Genomic DNA, 22006 nt, shown 5'->3' on the forward strand with positions numbered 1-22006 from the left:
CTTTTGCCTCTTGTGTGTGTGTGTGTTTTTTTTTTAATTAATTAATTAAAAAAAAAATTAGGGCAAGACAAAACAAGCGGGTAATTTTTTTTTTTTTTTGTCTTATTATTTCTTACAAATAATTTAATTTTTAGTTTTTAATCACACATTTAATATTAAAGTTAAAAAAAATTATATTCTTTAATAAATATTAAGAAAATAAATTACCAAAAATTGCAGAATGCAGAGTACCAAAACTATCCTTTCTGCTTGATGGGAAATTTCGTGCAGGTCGGTATGGGGCTGTTTGAGTGAAGATGTGCCGTACTTACTACGTAACAATCAGCTAATCGTCATTAAATGCTCAACTAGTCATCCTTTAATGCTACAAGTATCGTGTTCCCCATATCTTTTTCTTTTTTTTCTATAGGTCTAATCAACCCATTATTCTTAATACTTGGCCAATCCTTTTAATGTGGAAGAGGTACAATACTTAGTATATAAATTACATGGAAAAAATAGATTAGAAATGAACATTCCTGTCGATGTTATACATCAAATTGATTAGGGTATAATAGCTGTCAGTGTCATTTGTACTCTTATTATCAAACTAATTGTTAGTACTGGTGTTGTTCGTTTGTATTTTTTTTCATTATTATATAATTGATATGTCATTTTAATTACTTGTACTAATGATATTTTAGGTTTTCATCAATTTTTTTGTTCCTTTGATTTGAACCAACTCATTATTCTTTATTAATGCATCAATTGCTCTCCTTTACAAATAATTAACCCATTTAAAATGATTCTCCTTAATCTTTTGAACGATAGAGGCACATTATCTTTATACAAATTTCTTCATTAGAAATCTTCTTCTTCTTTTTTATAATTTTATTTATACTTATCCATCTTAACATTTTTATTTTAGTTACATCATTTTATGAACATGTTATTTATCAATAGATTATATTTAGTACCACAGAGTTGTTTGAGTGTAAACCAATTTTTTGTTGCTCACTCTAGGTCATCAATCATCTCTATCATTTCTCTTTGTATTAGAACAACTTGTAATCAATTAGCATGCTCATGCAAGGCTTTATGCTCATAAGTTTGTAAACTGTCTATTATCAATTCGAGTGCATATCACGTATAACAGGTTTATACTCTTAGGCTTATTGATTTAGGTTTGTTCCTCAATTTAATTGTCAACTTGTGCATTTCACATAAAAATCTTATTAAATTAGGTAGAATCGAACCCAAAATCTAGTCAAATTAATTAACCTTTGAGTGACTTTAGATCACTGCGAGCAATGAAAAAGTGGTTTACACTCAAACAAGAGGATACCTGAACTTATTAGTAATCTTATAAAAATATTTTTTTTAACTTAAAAGGTATTCTACATTCACACAATACTTTTGTGCATTTCTAAACTTCATGCAATATGTTCTTATCTAATTATTCACATTTTGTTCAATTTCTTCATCATTATGAATTATTATCACTAGAAGAATCAATTCTTAATCAAGATTAAACACATAATTTTTGTAAAATCAATAAGATTTTTAATAGGAATTTTAGCATTACATAGTTACAATTTTTAACCTAATTAAGTTTTCTTAATTAAATGAAAATAAACTTCGCAGATCCTTTTTCAATTACGCTCTGTTTGTTTAGACAAAAATATTTTATAGAAAATGAGTCATTTTTTAAAAAGTATTTTTCGTAAAATCATCTCATTTTCCTATGTTTGGTAATTACCTTAAATGAGTTGAAAAATAATCTTCGAACTTCTCCTATTTAGCTTGCTATGAGATAAAATTATTTTCCAAAAAAATTTAATGAAAAACAATCTCTAAAAATAAGCCATATTTTTTCTGTTGACCAAAGATAGTTTTCCATTGACTTAATTTCTACCCAATACTGGAAAACACGGAAAACTATCTTTACAGAAAGTTTTCCATCAAAACAAATAGAGCGTTAGAAGCATCCACATTAATATGTGTGCTATATAATGTCATAAAATACTTAAATATGTTTTTTTCATCACCAATTGATTTTTATGTGAAGTGGCATATCTTATGGTCTAATAAGTGATATCAAAGCTAATATCATATCTATGGGTTCAAGTTGCAATAGAATCATTGTGAAGGATTGTTGGGGGCCCATATTATGACTCGTTGCTACTGCTCTAAAAACATACCCATAAGGCATGATGTAAAAAAATATATAATAATAATAACAATAATGTGACTAAGTTTGTCCTCCAAATTTCTTGGATTCTATGCTAAATTAATCACTTTTATCTTCGTTTTCTATATTAATCACTCCTATTGTATAAATATGTTTTTACTTTTTATAACTTGAGTATTTCGTGAATATCGGTGAAGCATCCAAACTTTTATTTTCTCACGGGGACAGAAAAGAGTCACAATTCACAAGGTTTGTGTTGCAATCGTGACAACTTTTCAGTGGGATTAGGCCCATTTTGAAATTGATATATCAATGTCTTTAGCAATGAGGTCCAAAGAAGCGGGCCCAATAAGCAAAAGTGACAGGTACAAATTTAACACGGTTTGAACTGTCATGTTCACCGTTAACTTCCTCCTCCAAAACTAATATATATATATATATCTCTATCTTTAGCAATGAGGTCCAAAGATGCGGGCCCAATAGGCAAATGTGATTTAACACGGTTTGAACTGTCATGTTCACCATTAACTTCCTCCTCCAAAACAAATATATATATATATATATATAAATATATATATATATATATATATATATATAATTTGAATATTTGCAAATAAACCCATGAATGCATGATTGCAAATAAACGCATGAATGCATGATTATAGTGGTTGTTATTTTGAGAATATTGAGATAAGGATAAAAATAATATATATATATATATATATATTAAGAAGCAGTAGGCTAAGGCCTAGTATTTGAATTTAAATAAAACACAAACATTGAATTATAATGGATTGTGTGGTAAAATAATTATATTTATATATATATATATATATATATATATATATTATTTAATGGTCTATTTGCAAATTGAAAGTGTAGTGGGGTTAGTGGGTTTATTTTACATATTTAACTCTAAGTTTTGTCACACAACTTAAATGTAAAGTGTAGAAATATTTTTGAACCTCATAAAAGTCCAATAAAAAAAAATAAAAGAATCATGTCAATTATAGTTATGTATAGTATAGATAAACAAGAGTACCTAAATTACTAATTGATTCTTGGTATGATTACCTTGTGTTTAGTATGGAGGAATCTACGTTACTGCTAGCATCTAGATTACAGGGAATATGATGCCTTGCAATTTGGATGTGTATTTGGTTTAACTGAAAATCTAATAAGATTCCTAAGAATATGAGATTATAATGTTTGGTTTATTTTTAAGAATCTTAAATGAATTATTTATTTTTCTCATATTATCCTTAGATTTGTAAATTTTAAAAAATCTTTTTTATTTTAAATATTCCTCCAAATAAATAATGACAAACAAAATGTAAACTATAAATTATGACAAATTCATTAGAACTATAGTTTAACATTTCAAAATGACTAAAAAAAAATCAAAATGACAAAAAACAATACAAAATAACTATTTAAATTCTTATTCTTTATGAAAAATCTTGTTAATAAAAATAAATAATTTATTTTACTTTAGCATCTAACCAATCCCAAATAACAGATATAAAAAGAAGAAAAATTAATTCTTAACCATAATTTTAAAAAAAGCATCTTGTTAATAAAAATAAATAATTTATTTTACTTTAGCATCTAACCAATCCCAAAAAAGGGGGAAAATTAATTCTTAACCATAATTTTAAAAAGAGCTTAATCCATAACAAAACAACGACAACGGTTAATTAGATCTATAAGATATTGATGATTTGTTTTATTTTTATTTTTTTTTCCATTGTTTAAATGATAAGGAAAAAAATGGTTAAAATTGTCAATTTACAAAAAGAATAAAATTTAAGTATAGTACCTTAAGACTTTTCCATGTAGCTAAGACACCAATCGGTTTTTGGTGTAGGCAGGGATTGTAGCTCAGATTTCTTATTCAACCATCGAAAACTTTATCAATTGAGTTAATTAGAACTCAATGCTAGTTGCATGTCAACTACTGACTTTTTTTTTTTTGAGAATGAACTACCGACATGTTCGCTCTTTACGTACAATCAAATCATGATTAGTGAATTTCATATTCGTATATATTTTCGGAATCAATGAAAGCGATTAGATATTTGTAGAGATTGTGTACGTAAGAATATAAGATACATACAAATAAGGGGATATTCCTTAATAAAAATCCCAATGTTCGTCTCTTGTGACAATTAAAATCCTGCGTTTATGATTATTATTATTTTTATTTTTTATTTTTTTTTCATTTGAGACCCCAAACTTATACAAATCCTGAATTTATACATATACTAGTAAGCGTTGCACTCGCTGCCCCATAAGTGTGAAAATTTAAGATAGATATTTTTTTGAAGTAGTATCAAATCATATATTTAAATTTAGAATAATTATTTAACATATGACTATCTATTTAGTATGATAATTTATTAAAAGAAGGTATTTGGTATCAAATGATACTATGTTAGCGGTATCAAAATTCAATAAATGTGAGATATGTCAACAAAAAATAACTAACCCATTAACAATTAAAAGACATATGCTAGTGAGTAGTTATTTATGCACACATATTTCTCGTTTAATGGATTTTGATACAGATAACTTGGTATCATTTTATACAAAATACTTTTTCATTTCTTAGAACCTATTTACTAAAAACAGTATCTGCTCAAAAAAAATTCTACTGAGAATGATAACAAATGTTGTTATCTTCCTAGTTTTCAACAATTAACAACTAAGTTTTAATAAAAAAAAATGTCACAATATTTAAATTTTCGCAATAAATGATGATATATGCTACAATTGAAACTCTTTATCAAATTAAATACCTACAACCATTTACAATGAATATTTTGTTATTTATACTTCATTCTTTATCATTTTATTTTATGAGCTTAACTACAATGCTTAGTTTACTTAATTTCTAATGAACACTTTTTTAAGAAAGAAAACAAATAAATCTAGAAGATTTAAACCACTAATAAATTAGTATTCTTTAGGTTACAAATAGAATACCATATATCACCATTTTTACTTTCTAAGTATGACTAACACATAAAACTCAAAATACACGAAGAAAATTTGTAGGACATTAAAATTTAGTGAGACATTTTAGATATTGCACAATGAAGTATTCTATGAATCATACAATTTTGTTAGAGTTTAACTAAGAGAGTAATAGCAGGGACTATATACTTATCTACAAAATATAAAGGAGGAAATTATTCAATTTTAAAGTTGGGGGATGAAATTACCCCAAACATAAAAGGGGAAAGTACTATTTTCCATCATTTTTTTTTTTTTGTTAGTAAAACTATGTGTTTTTTACTTTAAAAAATGTGTTAAAAAAAAAAGTCAACCTAAACAAACTGCTCGTCAAACTATGAATTTTGGCTCATCAAATTGGCTGAACGAAAAAAATAAAAATTAAGGAACACAATAAATGTCACGATATTTTCTCAATACTTTTATTTTAGCTATGGTGGGCCCTGGTATGATATTTTATAATTTTATTTTAGAGTAATATTATATTCACAATATTTTCTTAACAAATCTTAGGTGGTAAATTGTTATTAGTTTTTAATTGGGACAATCACTTTAAACCATGCGTTAAAAAAAAAAAAACCAATAGAAGAAAATTTTGCGAAACAGTGAATTTTTGCTCATCAAATTTGACTAAACCAAAAAAGAAGTTTAGAAAAATAACAAAATGTCACAATATTTTCACAATAACTTTATTTTCAGCCGTGGTAAGTTTTGGTATGATATATTATTATTTATTTTATAGAAATGCTGTATAAATGGACCCACGACTTATAACATATTTTTATCCATCAATTAACAGTAACTTACCTATGATTTGTTGTAAAATTAATGTGAAAATGTTTTGGACTTAGCATTTTTTTTATTTGATCTATAAAAAACTGAGATCTCAACAATTGTGAAAATATTATGATAACAACAAGTGTTACAACATTTTCATAAAACATTAGTTGCAATTGTGGTTGGTCAGAATCTTATATTTTATTATTTTATTTCGACCTAAAAAAAAATATACTATAACTTTTACACATTCATACAACAAGTATTACAACATTTGTACAAAACATTTATTTTCAGTTGTGGTTGGTCACAGTCTCTTATTTAATTATATTATTTCGACCTATAAAAAATTGATACCTCAATAATTGTAAAATTTATTGTGTCAGTATAACAATATATATGTCAGTTCATATCAATATTTAAAAGAAAAAAAGAAGAAGCACAAACCAATGACTAAAAACAAAAAGGCACTGTAGCTATGGCAGCTACAGTGATAATTGAACAAACCAAAGAATCATTGTAGCTAACATGGATTTGCGCATTCGCGAAACCAAAAAAAAAAAAAACACAAATCGATGACTGAAAACTATTATAGTTTTTACACATCTAAACAACAAGTATTATAATATTTTCACAAAACATTTATTTTCAATTATGGTTGATCATAGTCTCATATTTGATTATTTTATTTTTACTTATAAAAAATTGACACCTCAATAATTGTGTATTATGAAATTTGTTGTGTCAGTATAACAATATATATGTTAACTCATATAAATATTAAAAAAAATAGCACCAATCAATGACTGGAAAAAAGAAAAAAAGTAAGTACTAATGAAGTGATGAGCATTACATATTGAATAAATCAAAAAGTAATGTAGCTACTATACAGTGACTTTTACACATTCATTGATTCACACAACAAGTGTTACAACATTTTCACAAAATATTTATTTTTAGTTGTGATCGGTCACAGTCTTATATTTTATTATTTTATTTAGACTTATAAGAAATTGAAACCTCAATAGTTGTAAAAATATTGTGAAATTTGTTGTGTCAGTATAACAATACATTTATTTTTAGTTGTGGTTAGTTTTCGTATGATATTTTATTTTGACCTATGAGGAATTAATATTTTAATAATTGTGAAAATATTGTGACAATTTATTGTGTTAACTAATAGCCATATATATATATATATATATAAAGAGTCGATTGGTCAATATTACCCAAAAAAAAAAAAAAAGCCCAGTGAACCGTGCAAATTGAACAAACCAAAAAAAAAAAAAAAAATTAACTACTACTATTGTTTTATGCATTCACATTTTTGTTATGAAAGTGTTGTGAAAAATGTTGTGGATGTATTACTTCTTTTTTCACAATACCTTTATTTTTAGTTGTGGTTAGGGATGGCAATTTTTGCCCAACTTGCGGGTACCCAGCCCGGCCCGACCCTAATGGGCCGGATTTTACTCGATCCGATAAGGAATAGGGTTGGGTTTGGGTCTTAAAAAAAAAAAACCCCGAACCGGGTCCGGGTTTTTATGAAAACCCAGCCCAAACCCGGACCCGACCTAGTTATATATATAACTACTAAAATACCCTCATATATATATATATATATATATATATTGTTATAAACCCTAACATTTCTCTTCTTCATTTCATTTCAACTCACTTGTAGCTCGCCTCTCATTTGTACCACTCTCACTCACACAATCTCACTCACAAATCTCAATCTCACCTTCGACCAACTACCCAACCTCTCACTGCCAGTCCAACTCTCAACGCTGTCCCAAGCTCTGTCAGTGTCAACGTTCATTGCCGGTCTCGGTTTGTTCTGTTTGGGTTCATTACGGTTTGGGACCTTTGGGATTGTTAGGGAGTTTGGGTTCCTTTTTTTTTTTTTTTTTTGAGAATCTGGTTTGGGTTTGTGATTTCTGTTTTAGGATTTGTGTTTATGTTTGTGATTTTGAAAGTAAAAATTAAAAATCTGAAATTTTTGTGTTTTTTTTTAGGTTTTTAGTTGCTACTCTGTTCCGATTAAAGAATATGATATGGGGTTTTTGTTTTTGGGTATCTGATCTAGGTTAATGAACATGATCTTGGTATCTTGTGGTTTTCTTTTTTTGGTTACTGATCAGACTAATCTAGATTGATGAACGTGATTTTGGGGTTTCTTTTTTGGGATTTCTGATCTCGGGCGAGGCCCGATGGGGCTAGTCTGGGGCGTAGAAAAAAACCCGTTTATTAAATGAGGCGAGTTCGGGTTTTTGGGGCAAATCAGGGGTCGAGTTCGGGCATTAAGAAACCCGGCTCGAACCTGACCTGTTGCCATTCCTAGTTGTGGTTGGTTCTTATATGATATTTTATTTTGACCTATAAGAAATTAACACCTTAACAATTGTAAAAATATTGTGACAATTTATTTTATTAACTAACAGCTCTATATAAAAATAAAAATAAAAGAAAAAGAAAAAGGAGTGGACTGTTGGACGATATTACCCAAAGGAAAAAAGAAAAAAAGAAAAAGTGGTAAGAGACAGCAAAACAGGGCAATTGATTGAATAAACCAAATTACTGTAGTTAGCGCATTCGCGCTTTTTATATATAGACTAGTAAGGGTGCATATGCAAGGCACATGTTACCCCTTGAGCGAGAAAATTTAAGATAGGATTGTTTTTTGAAGTAGTATCAAACCATGTATTCAAATTTTGAATAGTTATTTAGTGTATGACTATCTATTTAATATAATAATTTATTAGGAGAAGGTATTTGGTATCAAATGATACTATGCCAATAGTATCAAATCATACTGTGAGGACACGATTCGTAACGAACCGCAACAACGTTGGGTTCGCACGTAAAAAGGCCTCAAACAATATCATTTGTAGAGCGTGGGTTTGAAAGGCTAGGCCTTGGTCACCAGGCGGTGGGTTTTTCGTGGAGTTCATACATGGTTCAGTTTTCTTCAACCCTGGAGTCTTTCTCCTGGAGGTGGGCTAGGAGGCTCTGGTTTTTGGCCATTTTTCCCAGCCCCCTCTTTAGATGGCTCATTTTTCCTTTTATACTAGCCTGCGTTTACTGTCCTTCGTCCACGTATAGGGTTAACTTTTCCAAGACTGATACTTGTTCCATCAGCCCATACCCAAAGTCGTTGGGGGTGGTTGTAAAAGTCGAAGAATACTGTTCTGTCAGGTGCAGAGTACTGAATGGCAGTAAGGACAGCTTTCCCTGGATATTTTTAGATTTTCTTTCAAGCTTAATCCTATACCGTTTTTGCCATTCCTTCCGGTGGGACTTTGGGTCTGCCGAGGATTGAACTGTCCTCGGCTATATCCCATGACCATCTTGTGCTTTATATTATCGAGTTTGGGCCGTAGCCCTCCTCGGCTTGGGCCTTTGGGCCCCCCATGGGTAAATAGGTTTGGCCTATAAATTATTTAGGCCCCACAGATACTATGTCCAAAGCTGGTAAAGAAGTTATGATTAAAGTTGTAGCTCAAGCTATTCCAACGTACACTATGAGTTGCTTTAAAATTCCTGACTCTCTTTGCGATGAGATGACAAGCCTGATCATAAATTTTTGGTAGGGGTAATGTAAGGAGGAACGAAAAATGGCATGGATCAGTTGGGAGAAACTTTGTGCTCCAAAGGCTTGTGGGGGGATGGGTTTCAAGCAACTTAAACAATTTAATCTGGCTATGCTTGCAAAACAAGGTTAGAGACTCCAGATTGGGACTGATTCTCTATTATATAGGGTTTTTAAGTCCAAATATTTTCCCAATTGTGAGTTTGTTGATGCCAGTCTTGGAAGAAATCCTTCCTTCGCCTAGAGGAGTATAATGGCTGCCCAAGCTTTGGTTCAAAAAGGCAGAAGGTGGCAAGTTGGTAATGGTCGTAGCTTAATGATTTGGAATGATAAATGGTTGCCCTCTCCTTCTACTTATGAAGTTATCTCTCTGGTAAACAACATACCTGAGGATTCTAGAATTGCAGAGTTGATTGATGAAGCGAAGGGTACTTGGAAAACTGATTTGGTGTGTAATGTTTTCCTTCCTCATGAAGTGAATTTGATCTGTGGAATTGCTTTGTGTGCCAATCTGCCAGAAGACAAGCAAGTGTGGGTGCTGACAAACAATGGTCTTTTTAGCGTCCGTAGTGCTGATAAACTTGCTATAGAGCTGAGATCAGATGCACAGGTGGGAACTGGGTCTGGTGGGAGTCATTTAAGGAGATTCTGGCGAACCATTTGGAGTTGCAATATTCCCCACAAGATTCGACACTTTGCATGGAGAGCTTGTAGAGATGTGTTGGCCACGAAAGAGAACCTGGCCAGACGGAAAGTACTCTCGAACAATTGCTGTGATAAGTGTAAATTGGCTGAAGAAACATTGGGCCACCTCTTTTGGAGTTGTCAAAGAGCCCGTGAAATTTGGTGGTTGTCTACTTTGTTTCAGGAATCTCGGGTCCAGCACTTTGGGTTGTTCATGGACATGTTATGGTACGTGGTTGTGGTGGCCCAATGGGAGCACAGCGATATGGAGAAGCTTATCATGGTGGCTTAGGCGCTCTGGTCATATAGAAATGGGTGCAGAAACGGAAGGGCGAAGAAATCTTGTCAGGCATTGCTGCAAGGGGCATTGGAGTACTTAGATGCTTTCCAAGCAAGTGTTGTGGAGTCTAGAAACCCGAAGCAACTAGCTGAACCTGTGAAATGGAAGCCTTCCTCTCCGGACCGATACAAAGTTAATGTAGACGGTGCTATGTTCAAGGAGCAATGCATGGCAGGTGTGGGGATCTTGATTAGGGACGTCGAGGGTCATCTGATCGGTGCATGCAGCAGGAAGCTTGAAGCTCCTTTGGGTGCGATCAAAGCTGAAGCTAAGGCCGTGGAGTTGGGTCTTCTATTTGCAAGGGATATGTCCATTCAAGATTTCACTCTTGAGAGTGACTTCTTGATGTTGATTAATGTGCTTTAGGATGTGTCTCCTCCTTCATCATTAGTAGCAGCGCTGGTCTATAGTTTAGTTGCCGTGTCCTACTCTTTTAGATGTGTAGATTTTTCACATGTTGGTCGTAATGGCAATAGGCTAGCCCATTTACTTGCAAGGCATGCTTTAGGAATTGCAGACCTCTCTGTTTGGGTTGAAGAGATTCATTGTTTCCTTGAACAAGCTCTTAACCAGGATGTAGTTGTTATCTTTGTTGATTAATAAAGTTTTTGAAGTATTTCCCATAAAAAAAAAAAAAATGTAAGACATGTCTAGGGGTGTGCATGGGTCGGGTTGAGGGGATTTTTTTACCCAACCCACCATGGTGGGTTAAAAAAAATTCAGCCCAACCCAACCCATCACATTAGGGAGAGTGTTTTACATGGAACTGTGACTGTCCTGTTTAATGAAATAAACAAAATTCTGAATCAAATTAAAAAGATTTGATTTGGGTTTTCTTAAAAAAACTGACGTGTTCTCTACCAAAAAAAAAAAAAAAAAAAAAAAACTGATATGTTAGTCTAAGTGGCGGTTGATGTGGCAATTTTTTGTTTATTTTTATTTAGGCTGTTTGACACGTCAGACTTTTCCATTCAAAAGATAACGGTAGAGACTAAATTGACGCGCCATTGAAAGGTTAGAGACTAAATTGACACAATTGAAAGGTTAGAGACTAAATTGAAATAAAATGAAAAGGATAGAGACTAAATATGTAATTTACCCAAATTTTTTTTAAAAACAATTAATTAACAGATTATAAAGAAACAATTAATTAACAAATACCATAAGGACATCATTAACCAAACTAGTTTATTTAAGTAAAATAAGTTTATAGAGAGGAAAATAAAAAGAGAAGTGCTATGTTCATAATATTTTTATAATAAATTATAGGTGATTAATTGTTATTGATTCAAATTTGAACTTATTACTAAAATTAATTTTTTGCCCCAATAATAATACTTTGCCACTTAAAATTTGCTACGGAAATATTATAAAAATGTTTGAAGACAGTATTTTTCGAAAAAATATCCAAAGCAAAAACAAATAGACGTGACGTCAGCGTAGTCGGCGTGTCTTGCTTTGAGCTCTTAAACCGCTGCGCCCACGTCAATGGCATTTTAGCAAATATTGAAAAGAGCAATCCATTCAGCAGAGCAGCAATTCACTGCAAACACGTCCACACCACACTCCAAGCAATCCCTCGTAAAAGTACGAATCACGTTGTCGGTCAATCTCTCACGTGGAATCACGTGACTCTAAAAATGACGTGGCGGAAACTTATTACATTTGGATCCCCACACACTCCGTGTTATTATACTATCCTCTTACTTTTTTAATTTTCAAAAAGATATGTCCAGAAAAAGAAAATGGACCCACCGCCTACTCATACTAACTGTAGACGTGGCATCAAAGCCTCGAATCTCTCTCTCTCTCTCTCTCTCTCTCTTTCTATCTGAAAATTGATACTATTCTATATGGAGTATTTCAAAACGCTCTTCTCTGAAACTCAAGAGAATTAATTTTTTGCTAATAGATCTTGATTTTTCGTTGTTCTGTTAGCGTGACGAGAATGATCTGATCGGACGGTGAGGAATCTTCAGGAAGAAGGAAGACAAGATGTTGGAGGATCAGGTGGCCTCTTTGTTGCAGAAGTACCTCGGGAATTACGTGAGGGGATTCAACAAAGAGGCTCTGAAAATCAGTGTTTGGAAAGGTTTGCTCATTTCTCATTCTTTTGTAAATTCTTAAACCTTTGCTATGATGAAAATGAAAATGAAGTTTTGATTGTTTTAGAATGTGGTTCCGATTCGGAAAATTGAATCGAATCGAGATTAACATTCATTCGGTGTGTTTGAAATGTGAGCTTGTATGATCAGAGTTTGTTAAGATGGTAAATTGGATTGGTAAGGGCTTTCTCTAACTTCCAATGTAACCACTGTTATATTGTATAGTCTAGCAAACCTGAATAAATTAGGATATTTATCCCTCTAAGTTTCATTGCTACTCCAATGATCATTTCAGATATAAAAAGAAAGAAAAAGAAAAAAGAAAAAAAGAAAAAAAAAAGTGCCTTCACTCACTTCTATAGGGTAAAAGAAGCGAGTGCCGTATTTGCTATCAATCACCTTCCTCCATAGTGAATCCCTTTCTACCACATAAGGCCACAACCATTTGCTAAGTAAAAATCGCGAGTTTTTTAATGCCCAAACCCCCGTTTTGAATTGGAGTAGGTGCTGTTTGGGCCAGTTTACCAACTGGAATTTATGCTCTGCTCTTAAACAATGGGCAATTCCTGTGTGTAGAGGTGTATGGTGGATGGACTAATCGAAGTGTGGAGTTCATCCCTGAAGGCCACAACTAGCATGGCTGGCTGGTCTTTGGAGATACCATTGAAAGCCTTGTGGGTTAGTCCTAGATGCCCCAATGACCTTCCACGGTGGAACCGTACAAGTTCTGCCAGCCAAGTGGAAGGTGAACCTAGCACAGAGGAGGAGCACTGGTGAGTTCAGAAGCTCAGGAGAACCACCTGCATCAAAGGAGGAAAGAACCCAACATCCGCCGTGATTTGGGAAAGGAAATCAACGTAAATTTTTGGGGCGAGATAGATTGACTTGATTAAAGGCAAAACGTGTCATTAAAAAATTGAAAGTCGAACTTTTGTGTGGGTCTGATGGTAGATGGAGTGTGGCTGGGGCTAGATGAGCATGAAAATGAGGCAGGCCCATATGTTAATTGTAGGAGAGAAGCAAGATGGGGGAAGTGAGATGTGAATTGGAGTGCCTCATTTCTATGGAAGAGATTTCTTGGAGACAAAAAGCTTAAGGAGGGTTACAACAATACCGGGTTCTTCCATGGGATGGAAAATTCTCATGGGAGGCATAACAACTTGGGGCTTTTGGAGGTGGATGGTTCAGCGTATGAGGAGGACTTGGAGGTGGATCAGGTGGTGCATTTTTATGGGACTTTATATCAAGAAACTGAAGGGTGAAGTCTTACGGTTAATGGGTTGGAGTTTAATGCATTAGGGCAATGGAGAGTAGTTTGTGTGAGAGGAGGTTTGAGAGGGAGGAGATCTTATTGGTAGTGGTAGTTAGGGATCTTCAGGGGGGTAAAGCTTCAAAGCCTTTTAGCAAGAATAAAGCTTGGTGACACTTGAATGCATTTGGACAACTTCGCATACGATAAATTTTCGATTCTCCTAGAATCTTAAGCTATTAGGAAATAGTGAATTTAATCAGTTAACCATAATTCTAATACTTCTCCTCACGTGTGGGCTTAATTTCCTCCTAAATAAGTGAGGCCGAACATGTGGTATTTTAACATTTTAAATAGGAGGTAGAGTGGTGATAGGGATCGAAGTTATGATCTCTTGCTCTGATATTATGATAAATTATTGATTATTTCAAAAACTTGAGTTGTTAAGAAATGGTGAATTTAAATATTCAACCATAATTCTAACAACATCGATTGTGTCAATGACGAACCCAACCACTAGATGTGACTGTTGATTAGGTCAGCTACATTATATCCACCAACTGGGTTCGTTGATTGTGTCATCGGATCTTATTGAGACCATCAAGACCTTCGCCGACCAAGGTGTATCAAGCTCTTCCTATGTGTCACTGATCTACTACTGGATATGGCACCTTTCTAGGGTATTACTTGATTACTTGGAAAAGTAAGAAACAAATTATTGTTTCTTGATTAAGGCTACCACACATATGTCATGCGGACTTATATGAATTAAGCTTCTACTTGAGGAATTAAAGTTTGATGTGAAGCTGCATATCTCTCTCTATGATGAGCCCAAGTTGCTGCTATGTTTACCTAAGCTTTTTGTGCAAGACTTAGGTGGATTTTCTATGTATACAAGTTGGGATTATATATATATATATATATATACACACAAACACCAGCTTGAGGGGAAGTGTTACGAATTTGAATTTCTTTTAAATTAGGGGCAAAATAGTAATGCCATTCTTGGGGCTGATTCAAGGAAGTCTAGGTGTTGATTCCTAGGTTTATTTTATTTTGCTGTCATCAAATTATTTGAAAATTTTGGTGCTGCATCTGTTTTGGTTTTGTTCTGCGTCATAATGAAATGAAAATCTAGATAGATCTAACTTTTTTTAATCATTAAAATTAGTTTTGGAAAGAACATATATAGACATGCATATACAGGACTTCATGAACATGATGTACTTTTTTTAATGAAAATATCTATTACCTATATAAAAAAAAATGCATATACAGTACTTTGCACTGACATATACATGTGGCTTAATTTTAGAATTAAGAATCAGTATTTAAAAAAAAGAAATATTTTTATATATATAAAAATAAACCTTATGTATTTCTGATGCTGATGAAAACTCACCTGTGAGCATTACTTTGTTTCTTGATGTAGTTGTGATTCTTCTTTTTTTGACTAAAACATAAAACAGGTAATGTGGAGCTGACAAATATGCAGCTGAAGCCTGAGGCACTCAATGCCTTAAAGTTGCCTGTGAAGGTCAAGGCAGGATTTCTTGGATCCGTCAAACTCAAGGTTTGTGCGGTTTTGGTCTCACAAGGTCAATCTACATTATGTGTTAAATATAGTTGAGTTCAGTTATGAATTTTTTACCTCACAATTTAATTTTGTCCTTCTCTATATTGCAAACTGGCATTTCAAATTTACTTTCTAAAATCTATGGTGTTGGAGTTAATTTTTGAAACTGTAACATGCATTTGGACATTTGTACACGGATGCAAGTAAATAGCTATTTTTTTGGTTTTTTTGTTTTTTGGGGTACTTTTTTTATGCAGGAATCATAAAGCTATATTTAGTGGATGGGGCTATTTAATTTTTCATTTTTGGGAGATGAATTATATAAAGCTATCTTCATTGTCATTTTTATCATAACAATTTATTTTTCATAAAGCCAAAGAAATTCCACGTCTCAATGTTACTTAGTAACGGTCACAACCTGGAAAATCTACCACCCTTAAGTTGTATGTGGAAACTTGCTTCATGTGAGGCTAATGGTAAACCTATATTGGCTGTATGGCCATAATGCACCTTAGACAAGGGAGCCACACTCCCTTTTCTCTTCTAAGTGGGTGCACTTCTTAGGCAATTAGTTAACTAGAGCACTTTGCTAATTAAAGGACACATGGTGATAATTTTCTGCTGGTTCTTTCTTCATTTATTAAAGGTTCTTGGATGTTATTTATTTGCTTGTGATGGTTGTTAGTTTCTCTTTCCCTTAGTAAGGTTATTTTCTACACCTTTGCGTCATCAGTTCAGTTGATGAATACACACACATAAAACAAGACAATTATGCTAGAGTTGGCTTGATAGGATCTCCACCATCTCTTTTCCCCCCATTTCCTTGTTTTGGGGGGGGGGGGGGTTGAGGAGGTTGGTGGAAGGATATAAGGTTACAAATGAAGTGATGCTTTTACTACTGTCATGGGTTTGAAGTGAATTGTTTATGTTAAAACACCAAATTTCAATTTCTGTATGTTTTCTTAATCTCCTACCATTTCTGATTCTGATTTATGGGAAGGATTTTTCAGTTGAGTAGATTATTGCATACTGCTTTTTGTAGCTAATATCAGTAAGTCTTTTATGTGTGGTTTTGGTGTTTTCAATATAAGGTTCCATGGAGCAGGCTTGGCCAAGATCCAGTACTAGTGTATTTGGATCGCATTTTTTTATTAGCTGAACCAGCAACTCAAGTTGAAGGACATAGTGAGGACGCTGTTCAGGAGGCAAAAAGACGCCGAGTACGGGTATGACATGGTGAACTGTATATATATCTAGACACTGTTTGCCCAACAGGAGATGTTTTGAGACTAATTAATACTTTTCCCCTTTGGAAATAGGAAATGGAGATGAAGCTGTTGGAGAAAGCACAACAATTGAAGTCAGAAATGGTATGATTTAAAATTAAATTTCATTTATTGGAGAAGTGCTATTAAAACTTGCTGCATTGACTTTTTGCACTGTGTGCATCATGATCCTATTTCCATGTGCTACTCAAAATGACGCGACAGAACTTAAGAGGCAGGGCATCAACATTATAGTGGGTTTAAGCTTGCCAATTTTAGATGTGACTAGGCACTGTTTTAGTGTTGGTAAAAGATCGCTTAAGCTCAAAGTGCGAAGCCCTAAGGCTCCAGCGCCTTTTGCCTCAAAAGCTAGGCTCATTCAAAGATGTGCGCTTTAGGCACGCTTTTTCAAAAAGCTCAAAGTCCGCTTGGTGCTTTTTTATATTTTTCGAAAAAAAAAAAAAAAACGAAACTGAATTAAAACTATAAGATCTTTACATTATTGATATAAGCCATTGATTCAACATTTTTTTAGTGTAGCTTACTTATCAAAAAAAAAAAAAAAAATTTTGAGTATAATTTGTCTTGAAACCCACAACCTCACATAGTTCTTCTCTATTTTTATTTTTATTTTTTCTTGATTTTTTCTCCTTGAAACAGTAGTCCTCCTAGCTTCTTCTTCTTATTCTATTTTTTCCCTTTTGGATAACTGCTTCGTACCAATTACCATATTGCTATGTCCTCATATTCTTTAGATCATCCATGAAAAAAAGAAGTATGATATATTATATTTGTGGTAATTGTTTAGTTACTTTAGTGGTTGATGTTGAACATAGCGGATTAATTCTTATAGACTTACAGTCATTAAGTAATTAAATATTTTTTCTGATAGGTAATCAGAGAACTGTTATTAATGAGAAAAAATGAAAAGTACAAGTTGTTCATGATGATGAACAACAAGAAACAGAAGAAACAAACAGCAAAACAAAAGATAAGGAAATCAGAAAGATAATCTTAAGGGAAAACATAAACTCTGAGAGAGACGAAGAATCAATAAAGCCTCAACAACGAGCCCACTCAAAAAGACTACGCTGGCATAAAACCTTTAACTCATCCAATGTTTTCTCCATGTTCTCAAAGGAGCGATGATTTTGTTCCAACCAAACAATCCACATTAAGCACCCTAGAATCAAATTCCAAAAATTCGAGTTATTAACTAATATTACTAATAAGTCATAGGGCATTATGGATGTTGGAGATTTAAGAAATGATATTACATGGAAGTACTCATATCTAGTTGATCCAAAAAAATAAAATGACTTGACTTGCAATTTTTGTGCTAAACTTGCAAAAGTAGGGCTTATCTAAATGTTATATGAGTTATATAATTTTTTATTTTTTTATTCAATTTATATGATAATTTGATGGTTGCATTTGTCATTAATAATTATTTTAAAATTATTTTTTAAAAATGTGCGCTTCACTTCAATTAAGTGCGCGCTTGCGCTTTGTGTCTAGGCTCTAGAGGCGATTGCGCTTAAGTGCGCCCCTTGCTTTTATAAACACTGACTGTTTATGAGCCTTCAATTTTATATTAATATCCATGTGACTAATAAGGACTCTTAATGGGATTAAAATCCTGATTTCTTCACTGCTTGCTCAAATATTGCATTATCACGGCTCTTGGGTCAATTATCAAAAAACATATTTAAACTCACGAACATCAATCAAAGAAAAATTGTGGTGCCTTGTAAAATCCATTTGCTTCTTTTGAATTTTTTCAGATGTGTGCTTTGTAACATCAATCATAAAGTAAAAATTGTGGTGCTTTAATTATGTGTGTGCCACAAGAACCAAACAGTTCTATAGCCTAGTGTTTTTTGGGGGGGGGGGGGGGGGGGGGTGGGTTGGTAATTCTAAATCTTTCTTTATCTCGTCCATGTTATTTGAGTTCCTACTTCTGGTTTGATATCTTCTTAGTGTTGTACTACTATGTAAATGGCACAATGCTCAGCTAACCTGGTGAGGTTTTTATTTTTATTTATATTTTAATTTTTAAAATTTTAATTTGGAATTTATTTATTTATTTATTTATTTGAACTATTATTCTTGTTATCTACCTTGGTACTTGTGTTCTATTTGCTTGTTCAGTCGTGATCCAAACCTGCCTTAAGTGACAACAAAAATGTCATTACTGCTTGTTCATATGGATCCTAATCTTAACTTGCCCTAAACTTGTGCACTTTTATCCTTGAAGAATAAATCATGGTTGGGATCCCTGATCAGCACGATAATTGGAAATTTGAAGTTGTCCATTTCAAATATTCACATCAGATATGAGGATCTTGAGAGGTAAAAGGAAAAAAAAAAGACGTTGAATATTGATATATCATGTTTCATTGACCTGTGTTGAATCCTTAACTCCCATGTTGTAGCAATCCTGGCCACCCATTTGCAGCTGGTGTAACCTTGGAGAAGCTCTCAGCAGTAACAATTGATGATAACGGGAAGGAGACTTTTGTTACTGGTGGTGCACTAGACCGACTCCAGAAGGTTCCTATTTACCATGAAAAGCAGAATCATTTTTTTCTTTGTATTATGTGCTTGTATGTGTGTGTGCACATGTGCATGTGGGTGCATATTTCAGATATGGGCTGTGGGATCTTTTTCCATTATTTTAAATGCCCTTTTGCCTTTTCTTAACGGCATAAGAAATATTCTTTTATCACCATACTATTATATTCCGGAAAAGAATATTGTTATTGTCAGCTTGACTGTGATGCTTACATGATTTTAAAATCTAAGGAGCTGGTTGCATGTATGCATGTGTTCATTTTTGTTGAACCACTCCCTAAAAATAGGAAAGAAAATTGACTAAATAAAGAAAGCATTTTTTGCCAGTTAACAGTTGTGTATTTGACTACATACTTATGTTTGTCTATACTGTTGTCTTATTGTTTCATCCCTCATCATTTTTACAGTCTGTTGAACTTGATCGGCTTGCACTTTATTGGGATTCTGATAGTATTCCATGGCATTTGGACAAACTGTGGGAGGATTTGCTTCCTTCAGAGTGGTTTCAAGTATGTCCTGTTTCTAGATAAAGTGTGTGCAGCATATGTTTTACTATTTTGGCAGTCTGGTCATATTTGTATGTTTTAATATGTGATTCAGGTTTTTAGATTTGGTACTAAGGATGGAAAACCAGCTGATTGTCTTATGAAAAAGCACAATTACATTCTGCAACCAGTTTCTGGGAATGCAAAATACATAAAGATGCGGCAAAATGAATTTGCTGATAGCAGTGAGCAGAAAGCAGTAGTAAACTTGGATGATATGACACTCTGTCTATCAAAGGTTCATTTAATTTTCACTTAATCATGCTTTTTCGTTGAAATGGTAAGAATTAATTAGCTCTGAAGAAGTTGGGTAATATTGTTTTGCAGGATGGATATAGGGATGTTTTAAAATTAGCTGATAATTTTGCTGCCTTTAATCAAAGGTTGAAATATGCTCATTACCGTCCAAATGTCTCTGTGAAATCTGATCCAAGGTCTTGGTGGAAGTATGCTTACAAGGTTGTCACTGACCAGACGAAGAAGGCCAGGTATCTAGACTAATTTGCATTGTCTGTCCCATATTGTTGGTCTCTATTCCATTTTGTAATGTCTTAAAATATTGTCCTCTTTGAAAAGTTAATTTTAAAGCTTTCTTAAGTTATTTTGTGTCTTTTTTGAAAGCTTAGTGCTTTTAATTATTATTATTATTATTATTGGTTTTTATATATATATATATTTGTTTTGTTTTGTTTTATATTAAGGAGGGTAATTTTGAAAACATACATTTTAATTTGAAAGGCTGAAAAAAATTATTTCCTTTACAACATTGGATTTTCCTGTCCCTAAGGAGTAGCATAATTGGCTGGGACCATTACTCATGAAGTGGGTCAGTAGTTCAAATGTCTCCTTGCCCCTCCCCTTGGGGCCAAAACTTTTTAATTAGTAAATAATCTCATTGAAATAGCACAAAGGGGCGCAACCCCATTGGAAGCATTAAAGCGTCACACCTATAAAATATCAATCAAAAGTGCATATATATATATATATATATATAGAGACTCAGTGAGAGTCGAAAAGGAAAACTCAGTGCTGGCAGCCATCCACTGTAATCTCAGAAGAAAAAGCTTCAGCTCCTAGATAGGTCTCTCATGTCCTTTAAAACTTTGGGCATTCTTTTCTCTCTAAAGACGAACAAATTTTATTCCAAATCTCTATGTTTGGATGCCAACCAAGGAGTAGTGGAGCAATTTATTTATTTTTATTTTTTAAAATTAAAATTTCTTGGAAATGAAATTCGAATTTCTTCCTATATGATAATTCTCTAGATTGAAAATTTGAATAAACGTTTTCATATAGTCAATTGGTGTTGCATGTGCCGATGATTGAAAATTTGAGTAAACATTTTCATATAGTCAATTGGTGTTGCATGTGCTAATGTAATGGGGAATCAGTTGATCATCTCTTGATTCATTGTGGTGTATCTGGAGGGAGAGGAACATGCGCACTTTTGAGGATTTGGAGAGTTCGGTAGAGCAGCTTCTTGCATCTTTCATAGGGTCTTTATTTGATTGGTCTCAGGCTTGGGGATTCACATCTAGTGACTCTCTCTTGATGTTTATAGATTCCCTTTGTTCTTGTACATAGTCTTGAGTCTTTTCCTTATGTTTTTGGCCCTTATGTTCTTTTACATGAAGTAGTTTTTTTAATGAAACTTTAATTTACCTATCAAAAAAAATTTCTTCCTTTATTATCTAAGAACATCATCTCTGTCACAGTGGGAAATTGACATGGGAGCAGGTTCTGAGGTACACAAGATTACGGAAGAGATATATTTCTCTATATGCTTCACTGCTTAAATCTGACCTCAGTCGGGCAGTAGTTGATGACAACAAAGACATTGAGGAATTGGACCGTGAACTTGATATTGAACTCATACTTCAGTGGAGGTATATTTACTGGCCATAAATGTATCAATGCTTTTTTCTGATAATTATTTTATATGTATATAAAAGTATATGCATGTGTGTGTGCATCCATGCAAATATTGATGTGTGTGTGTATATCATGAGTAATCTTTTTCATTCAAGGTGGTGTCTTTTTATTCTGATAACTTACCTCTTATTTCAAAATTTCATGTTGATTTGAAAGAATAAATGTAATCACTTAAACATTAT

The 22006-nt window shown here is 33.0% G+C and overlaps 1 protein-coding gene across 1 annotated transcript in view; it reads left to right on the top strand.

The window, feature by feature from the left end:
• Window positions 1-12383: 12383 nt before the first annotated feature.
• Window positions 12384-22006, top strand: part of LOC115971846 — a 95093-nt gene continuing 85470 nt past the window's right edge. Inside the window, exons 1-10 of the mRNA XM_031091922.1 lie at window positions 12384-12670; window positions 15402-15505; window positions 16600-16734; window positions 16828-16878; window positions 19031-19125; window positions 19209-19326; window positions 19755-19856; window positions 19948-20130; window positions 20220-20380; window positions 21608-21778. Coding sequence (XP_030947782.1) covers window positions 12574-12670; window positions 15402-15505; window positions 16600-16734; window positions 16828-16878; window positions 19031-19125; window positions 19209-19326; window positions 19755-19856; window positions 19948-20130; window positions 20220-20380; window positions 21608-21778 — 1217 coding nt within the window. The 5' untranslated portion in view covers window positions 12384-12573. The remainder of the gene's footprint in view (window positions 12671-15401; window positions 15506-16599; window positions 16735-16827; window positions 16879-19030; window positions 19126-19208; window positions 19327-19754; window positions 19857-19947; window positions 20131-20219; window positions 20381-21607; window positions 21779-22006) is intronic.

The sequence above is a fragment of the Quercus lobata genome, chromosome 12 (assembly GCF_001633185.2).
Source record: "Quercus lobata isolate SW786 chromosome 12, ValleyOak3.0 Primary Assembly, whole genome shotgun sequence".
NCBI classification, from domain to species: Eukaryota; Viridiplantae; Streptophyta; class Magnoliopsida; order Fagales; family Fagaceae; genus Quercus; species Quercus lobata.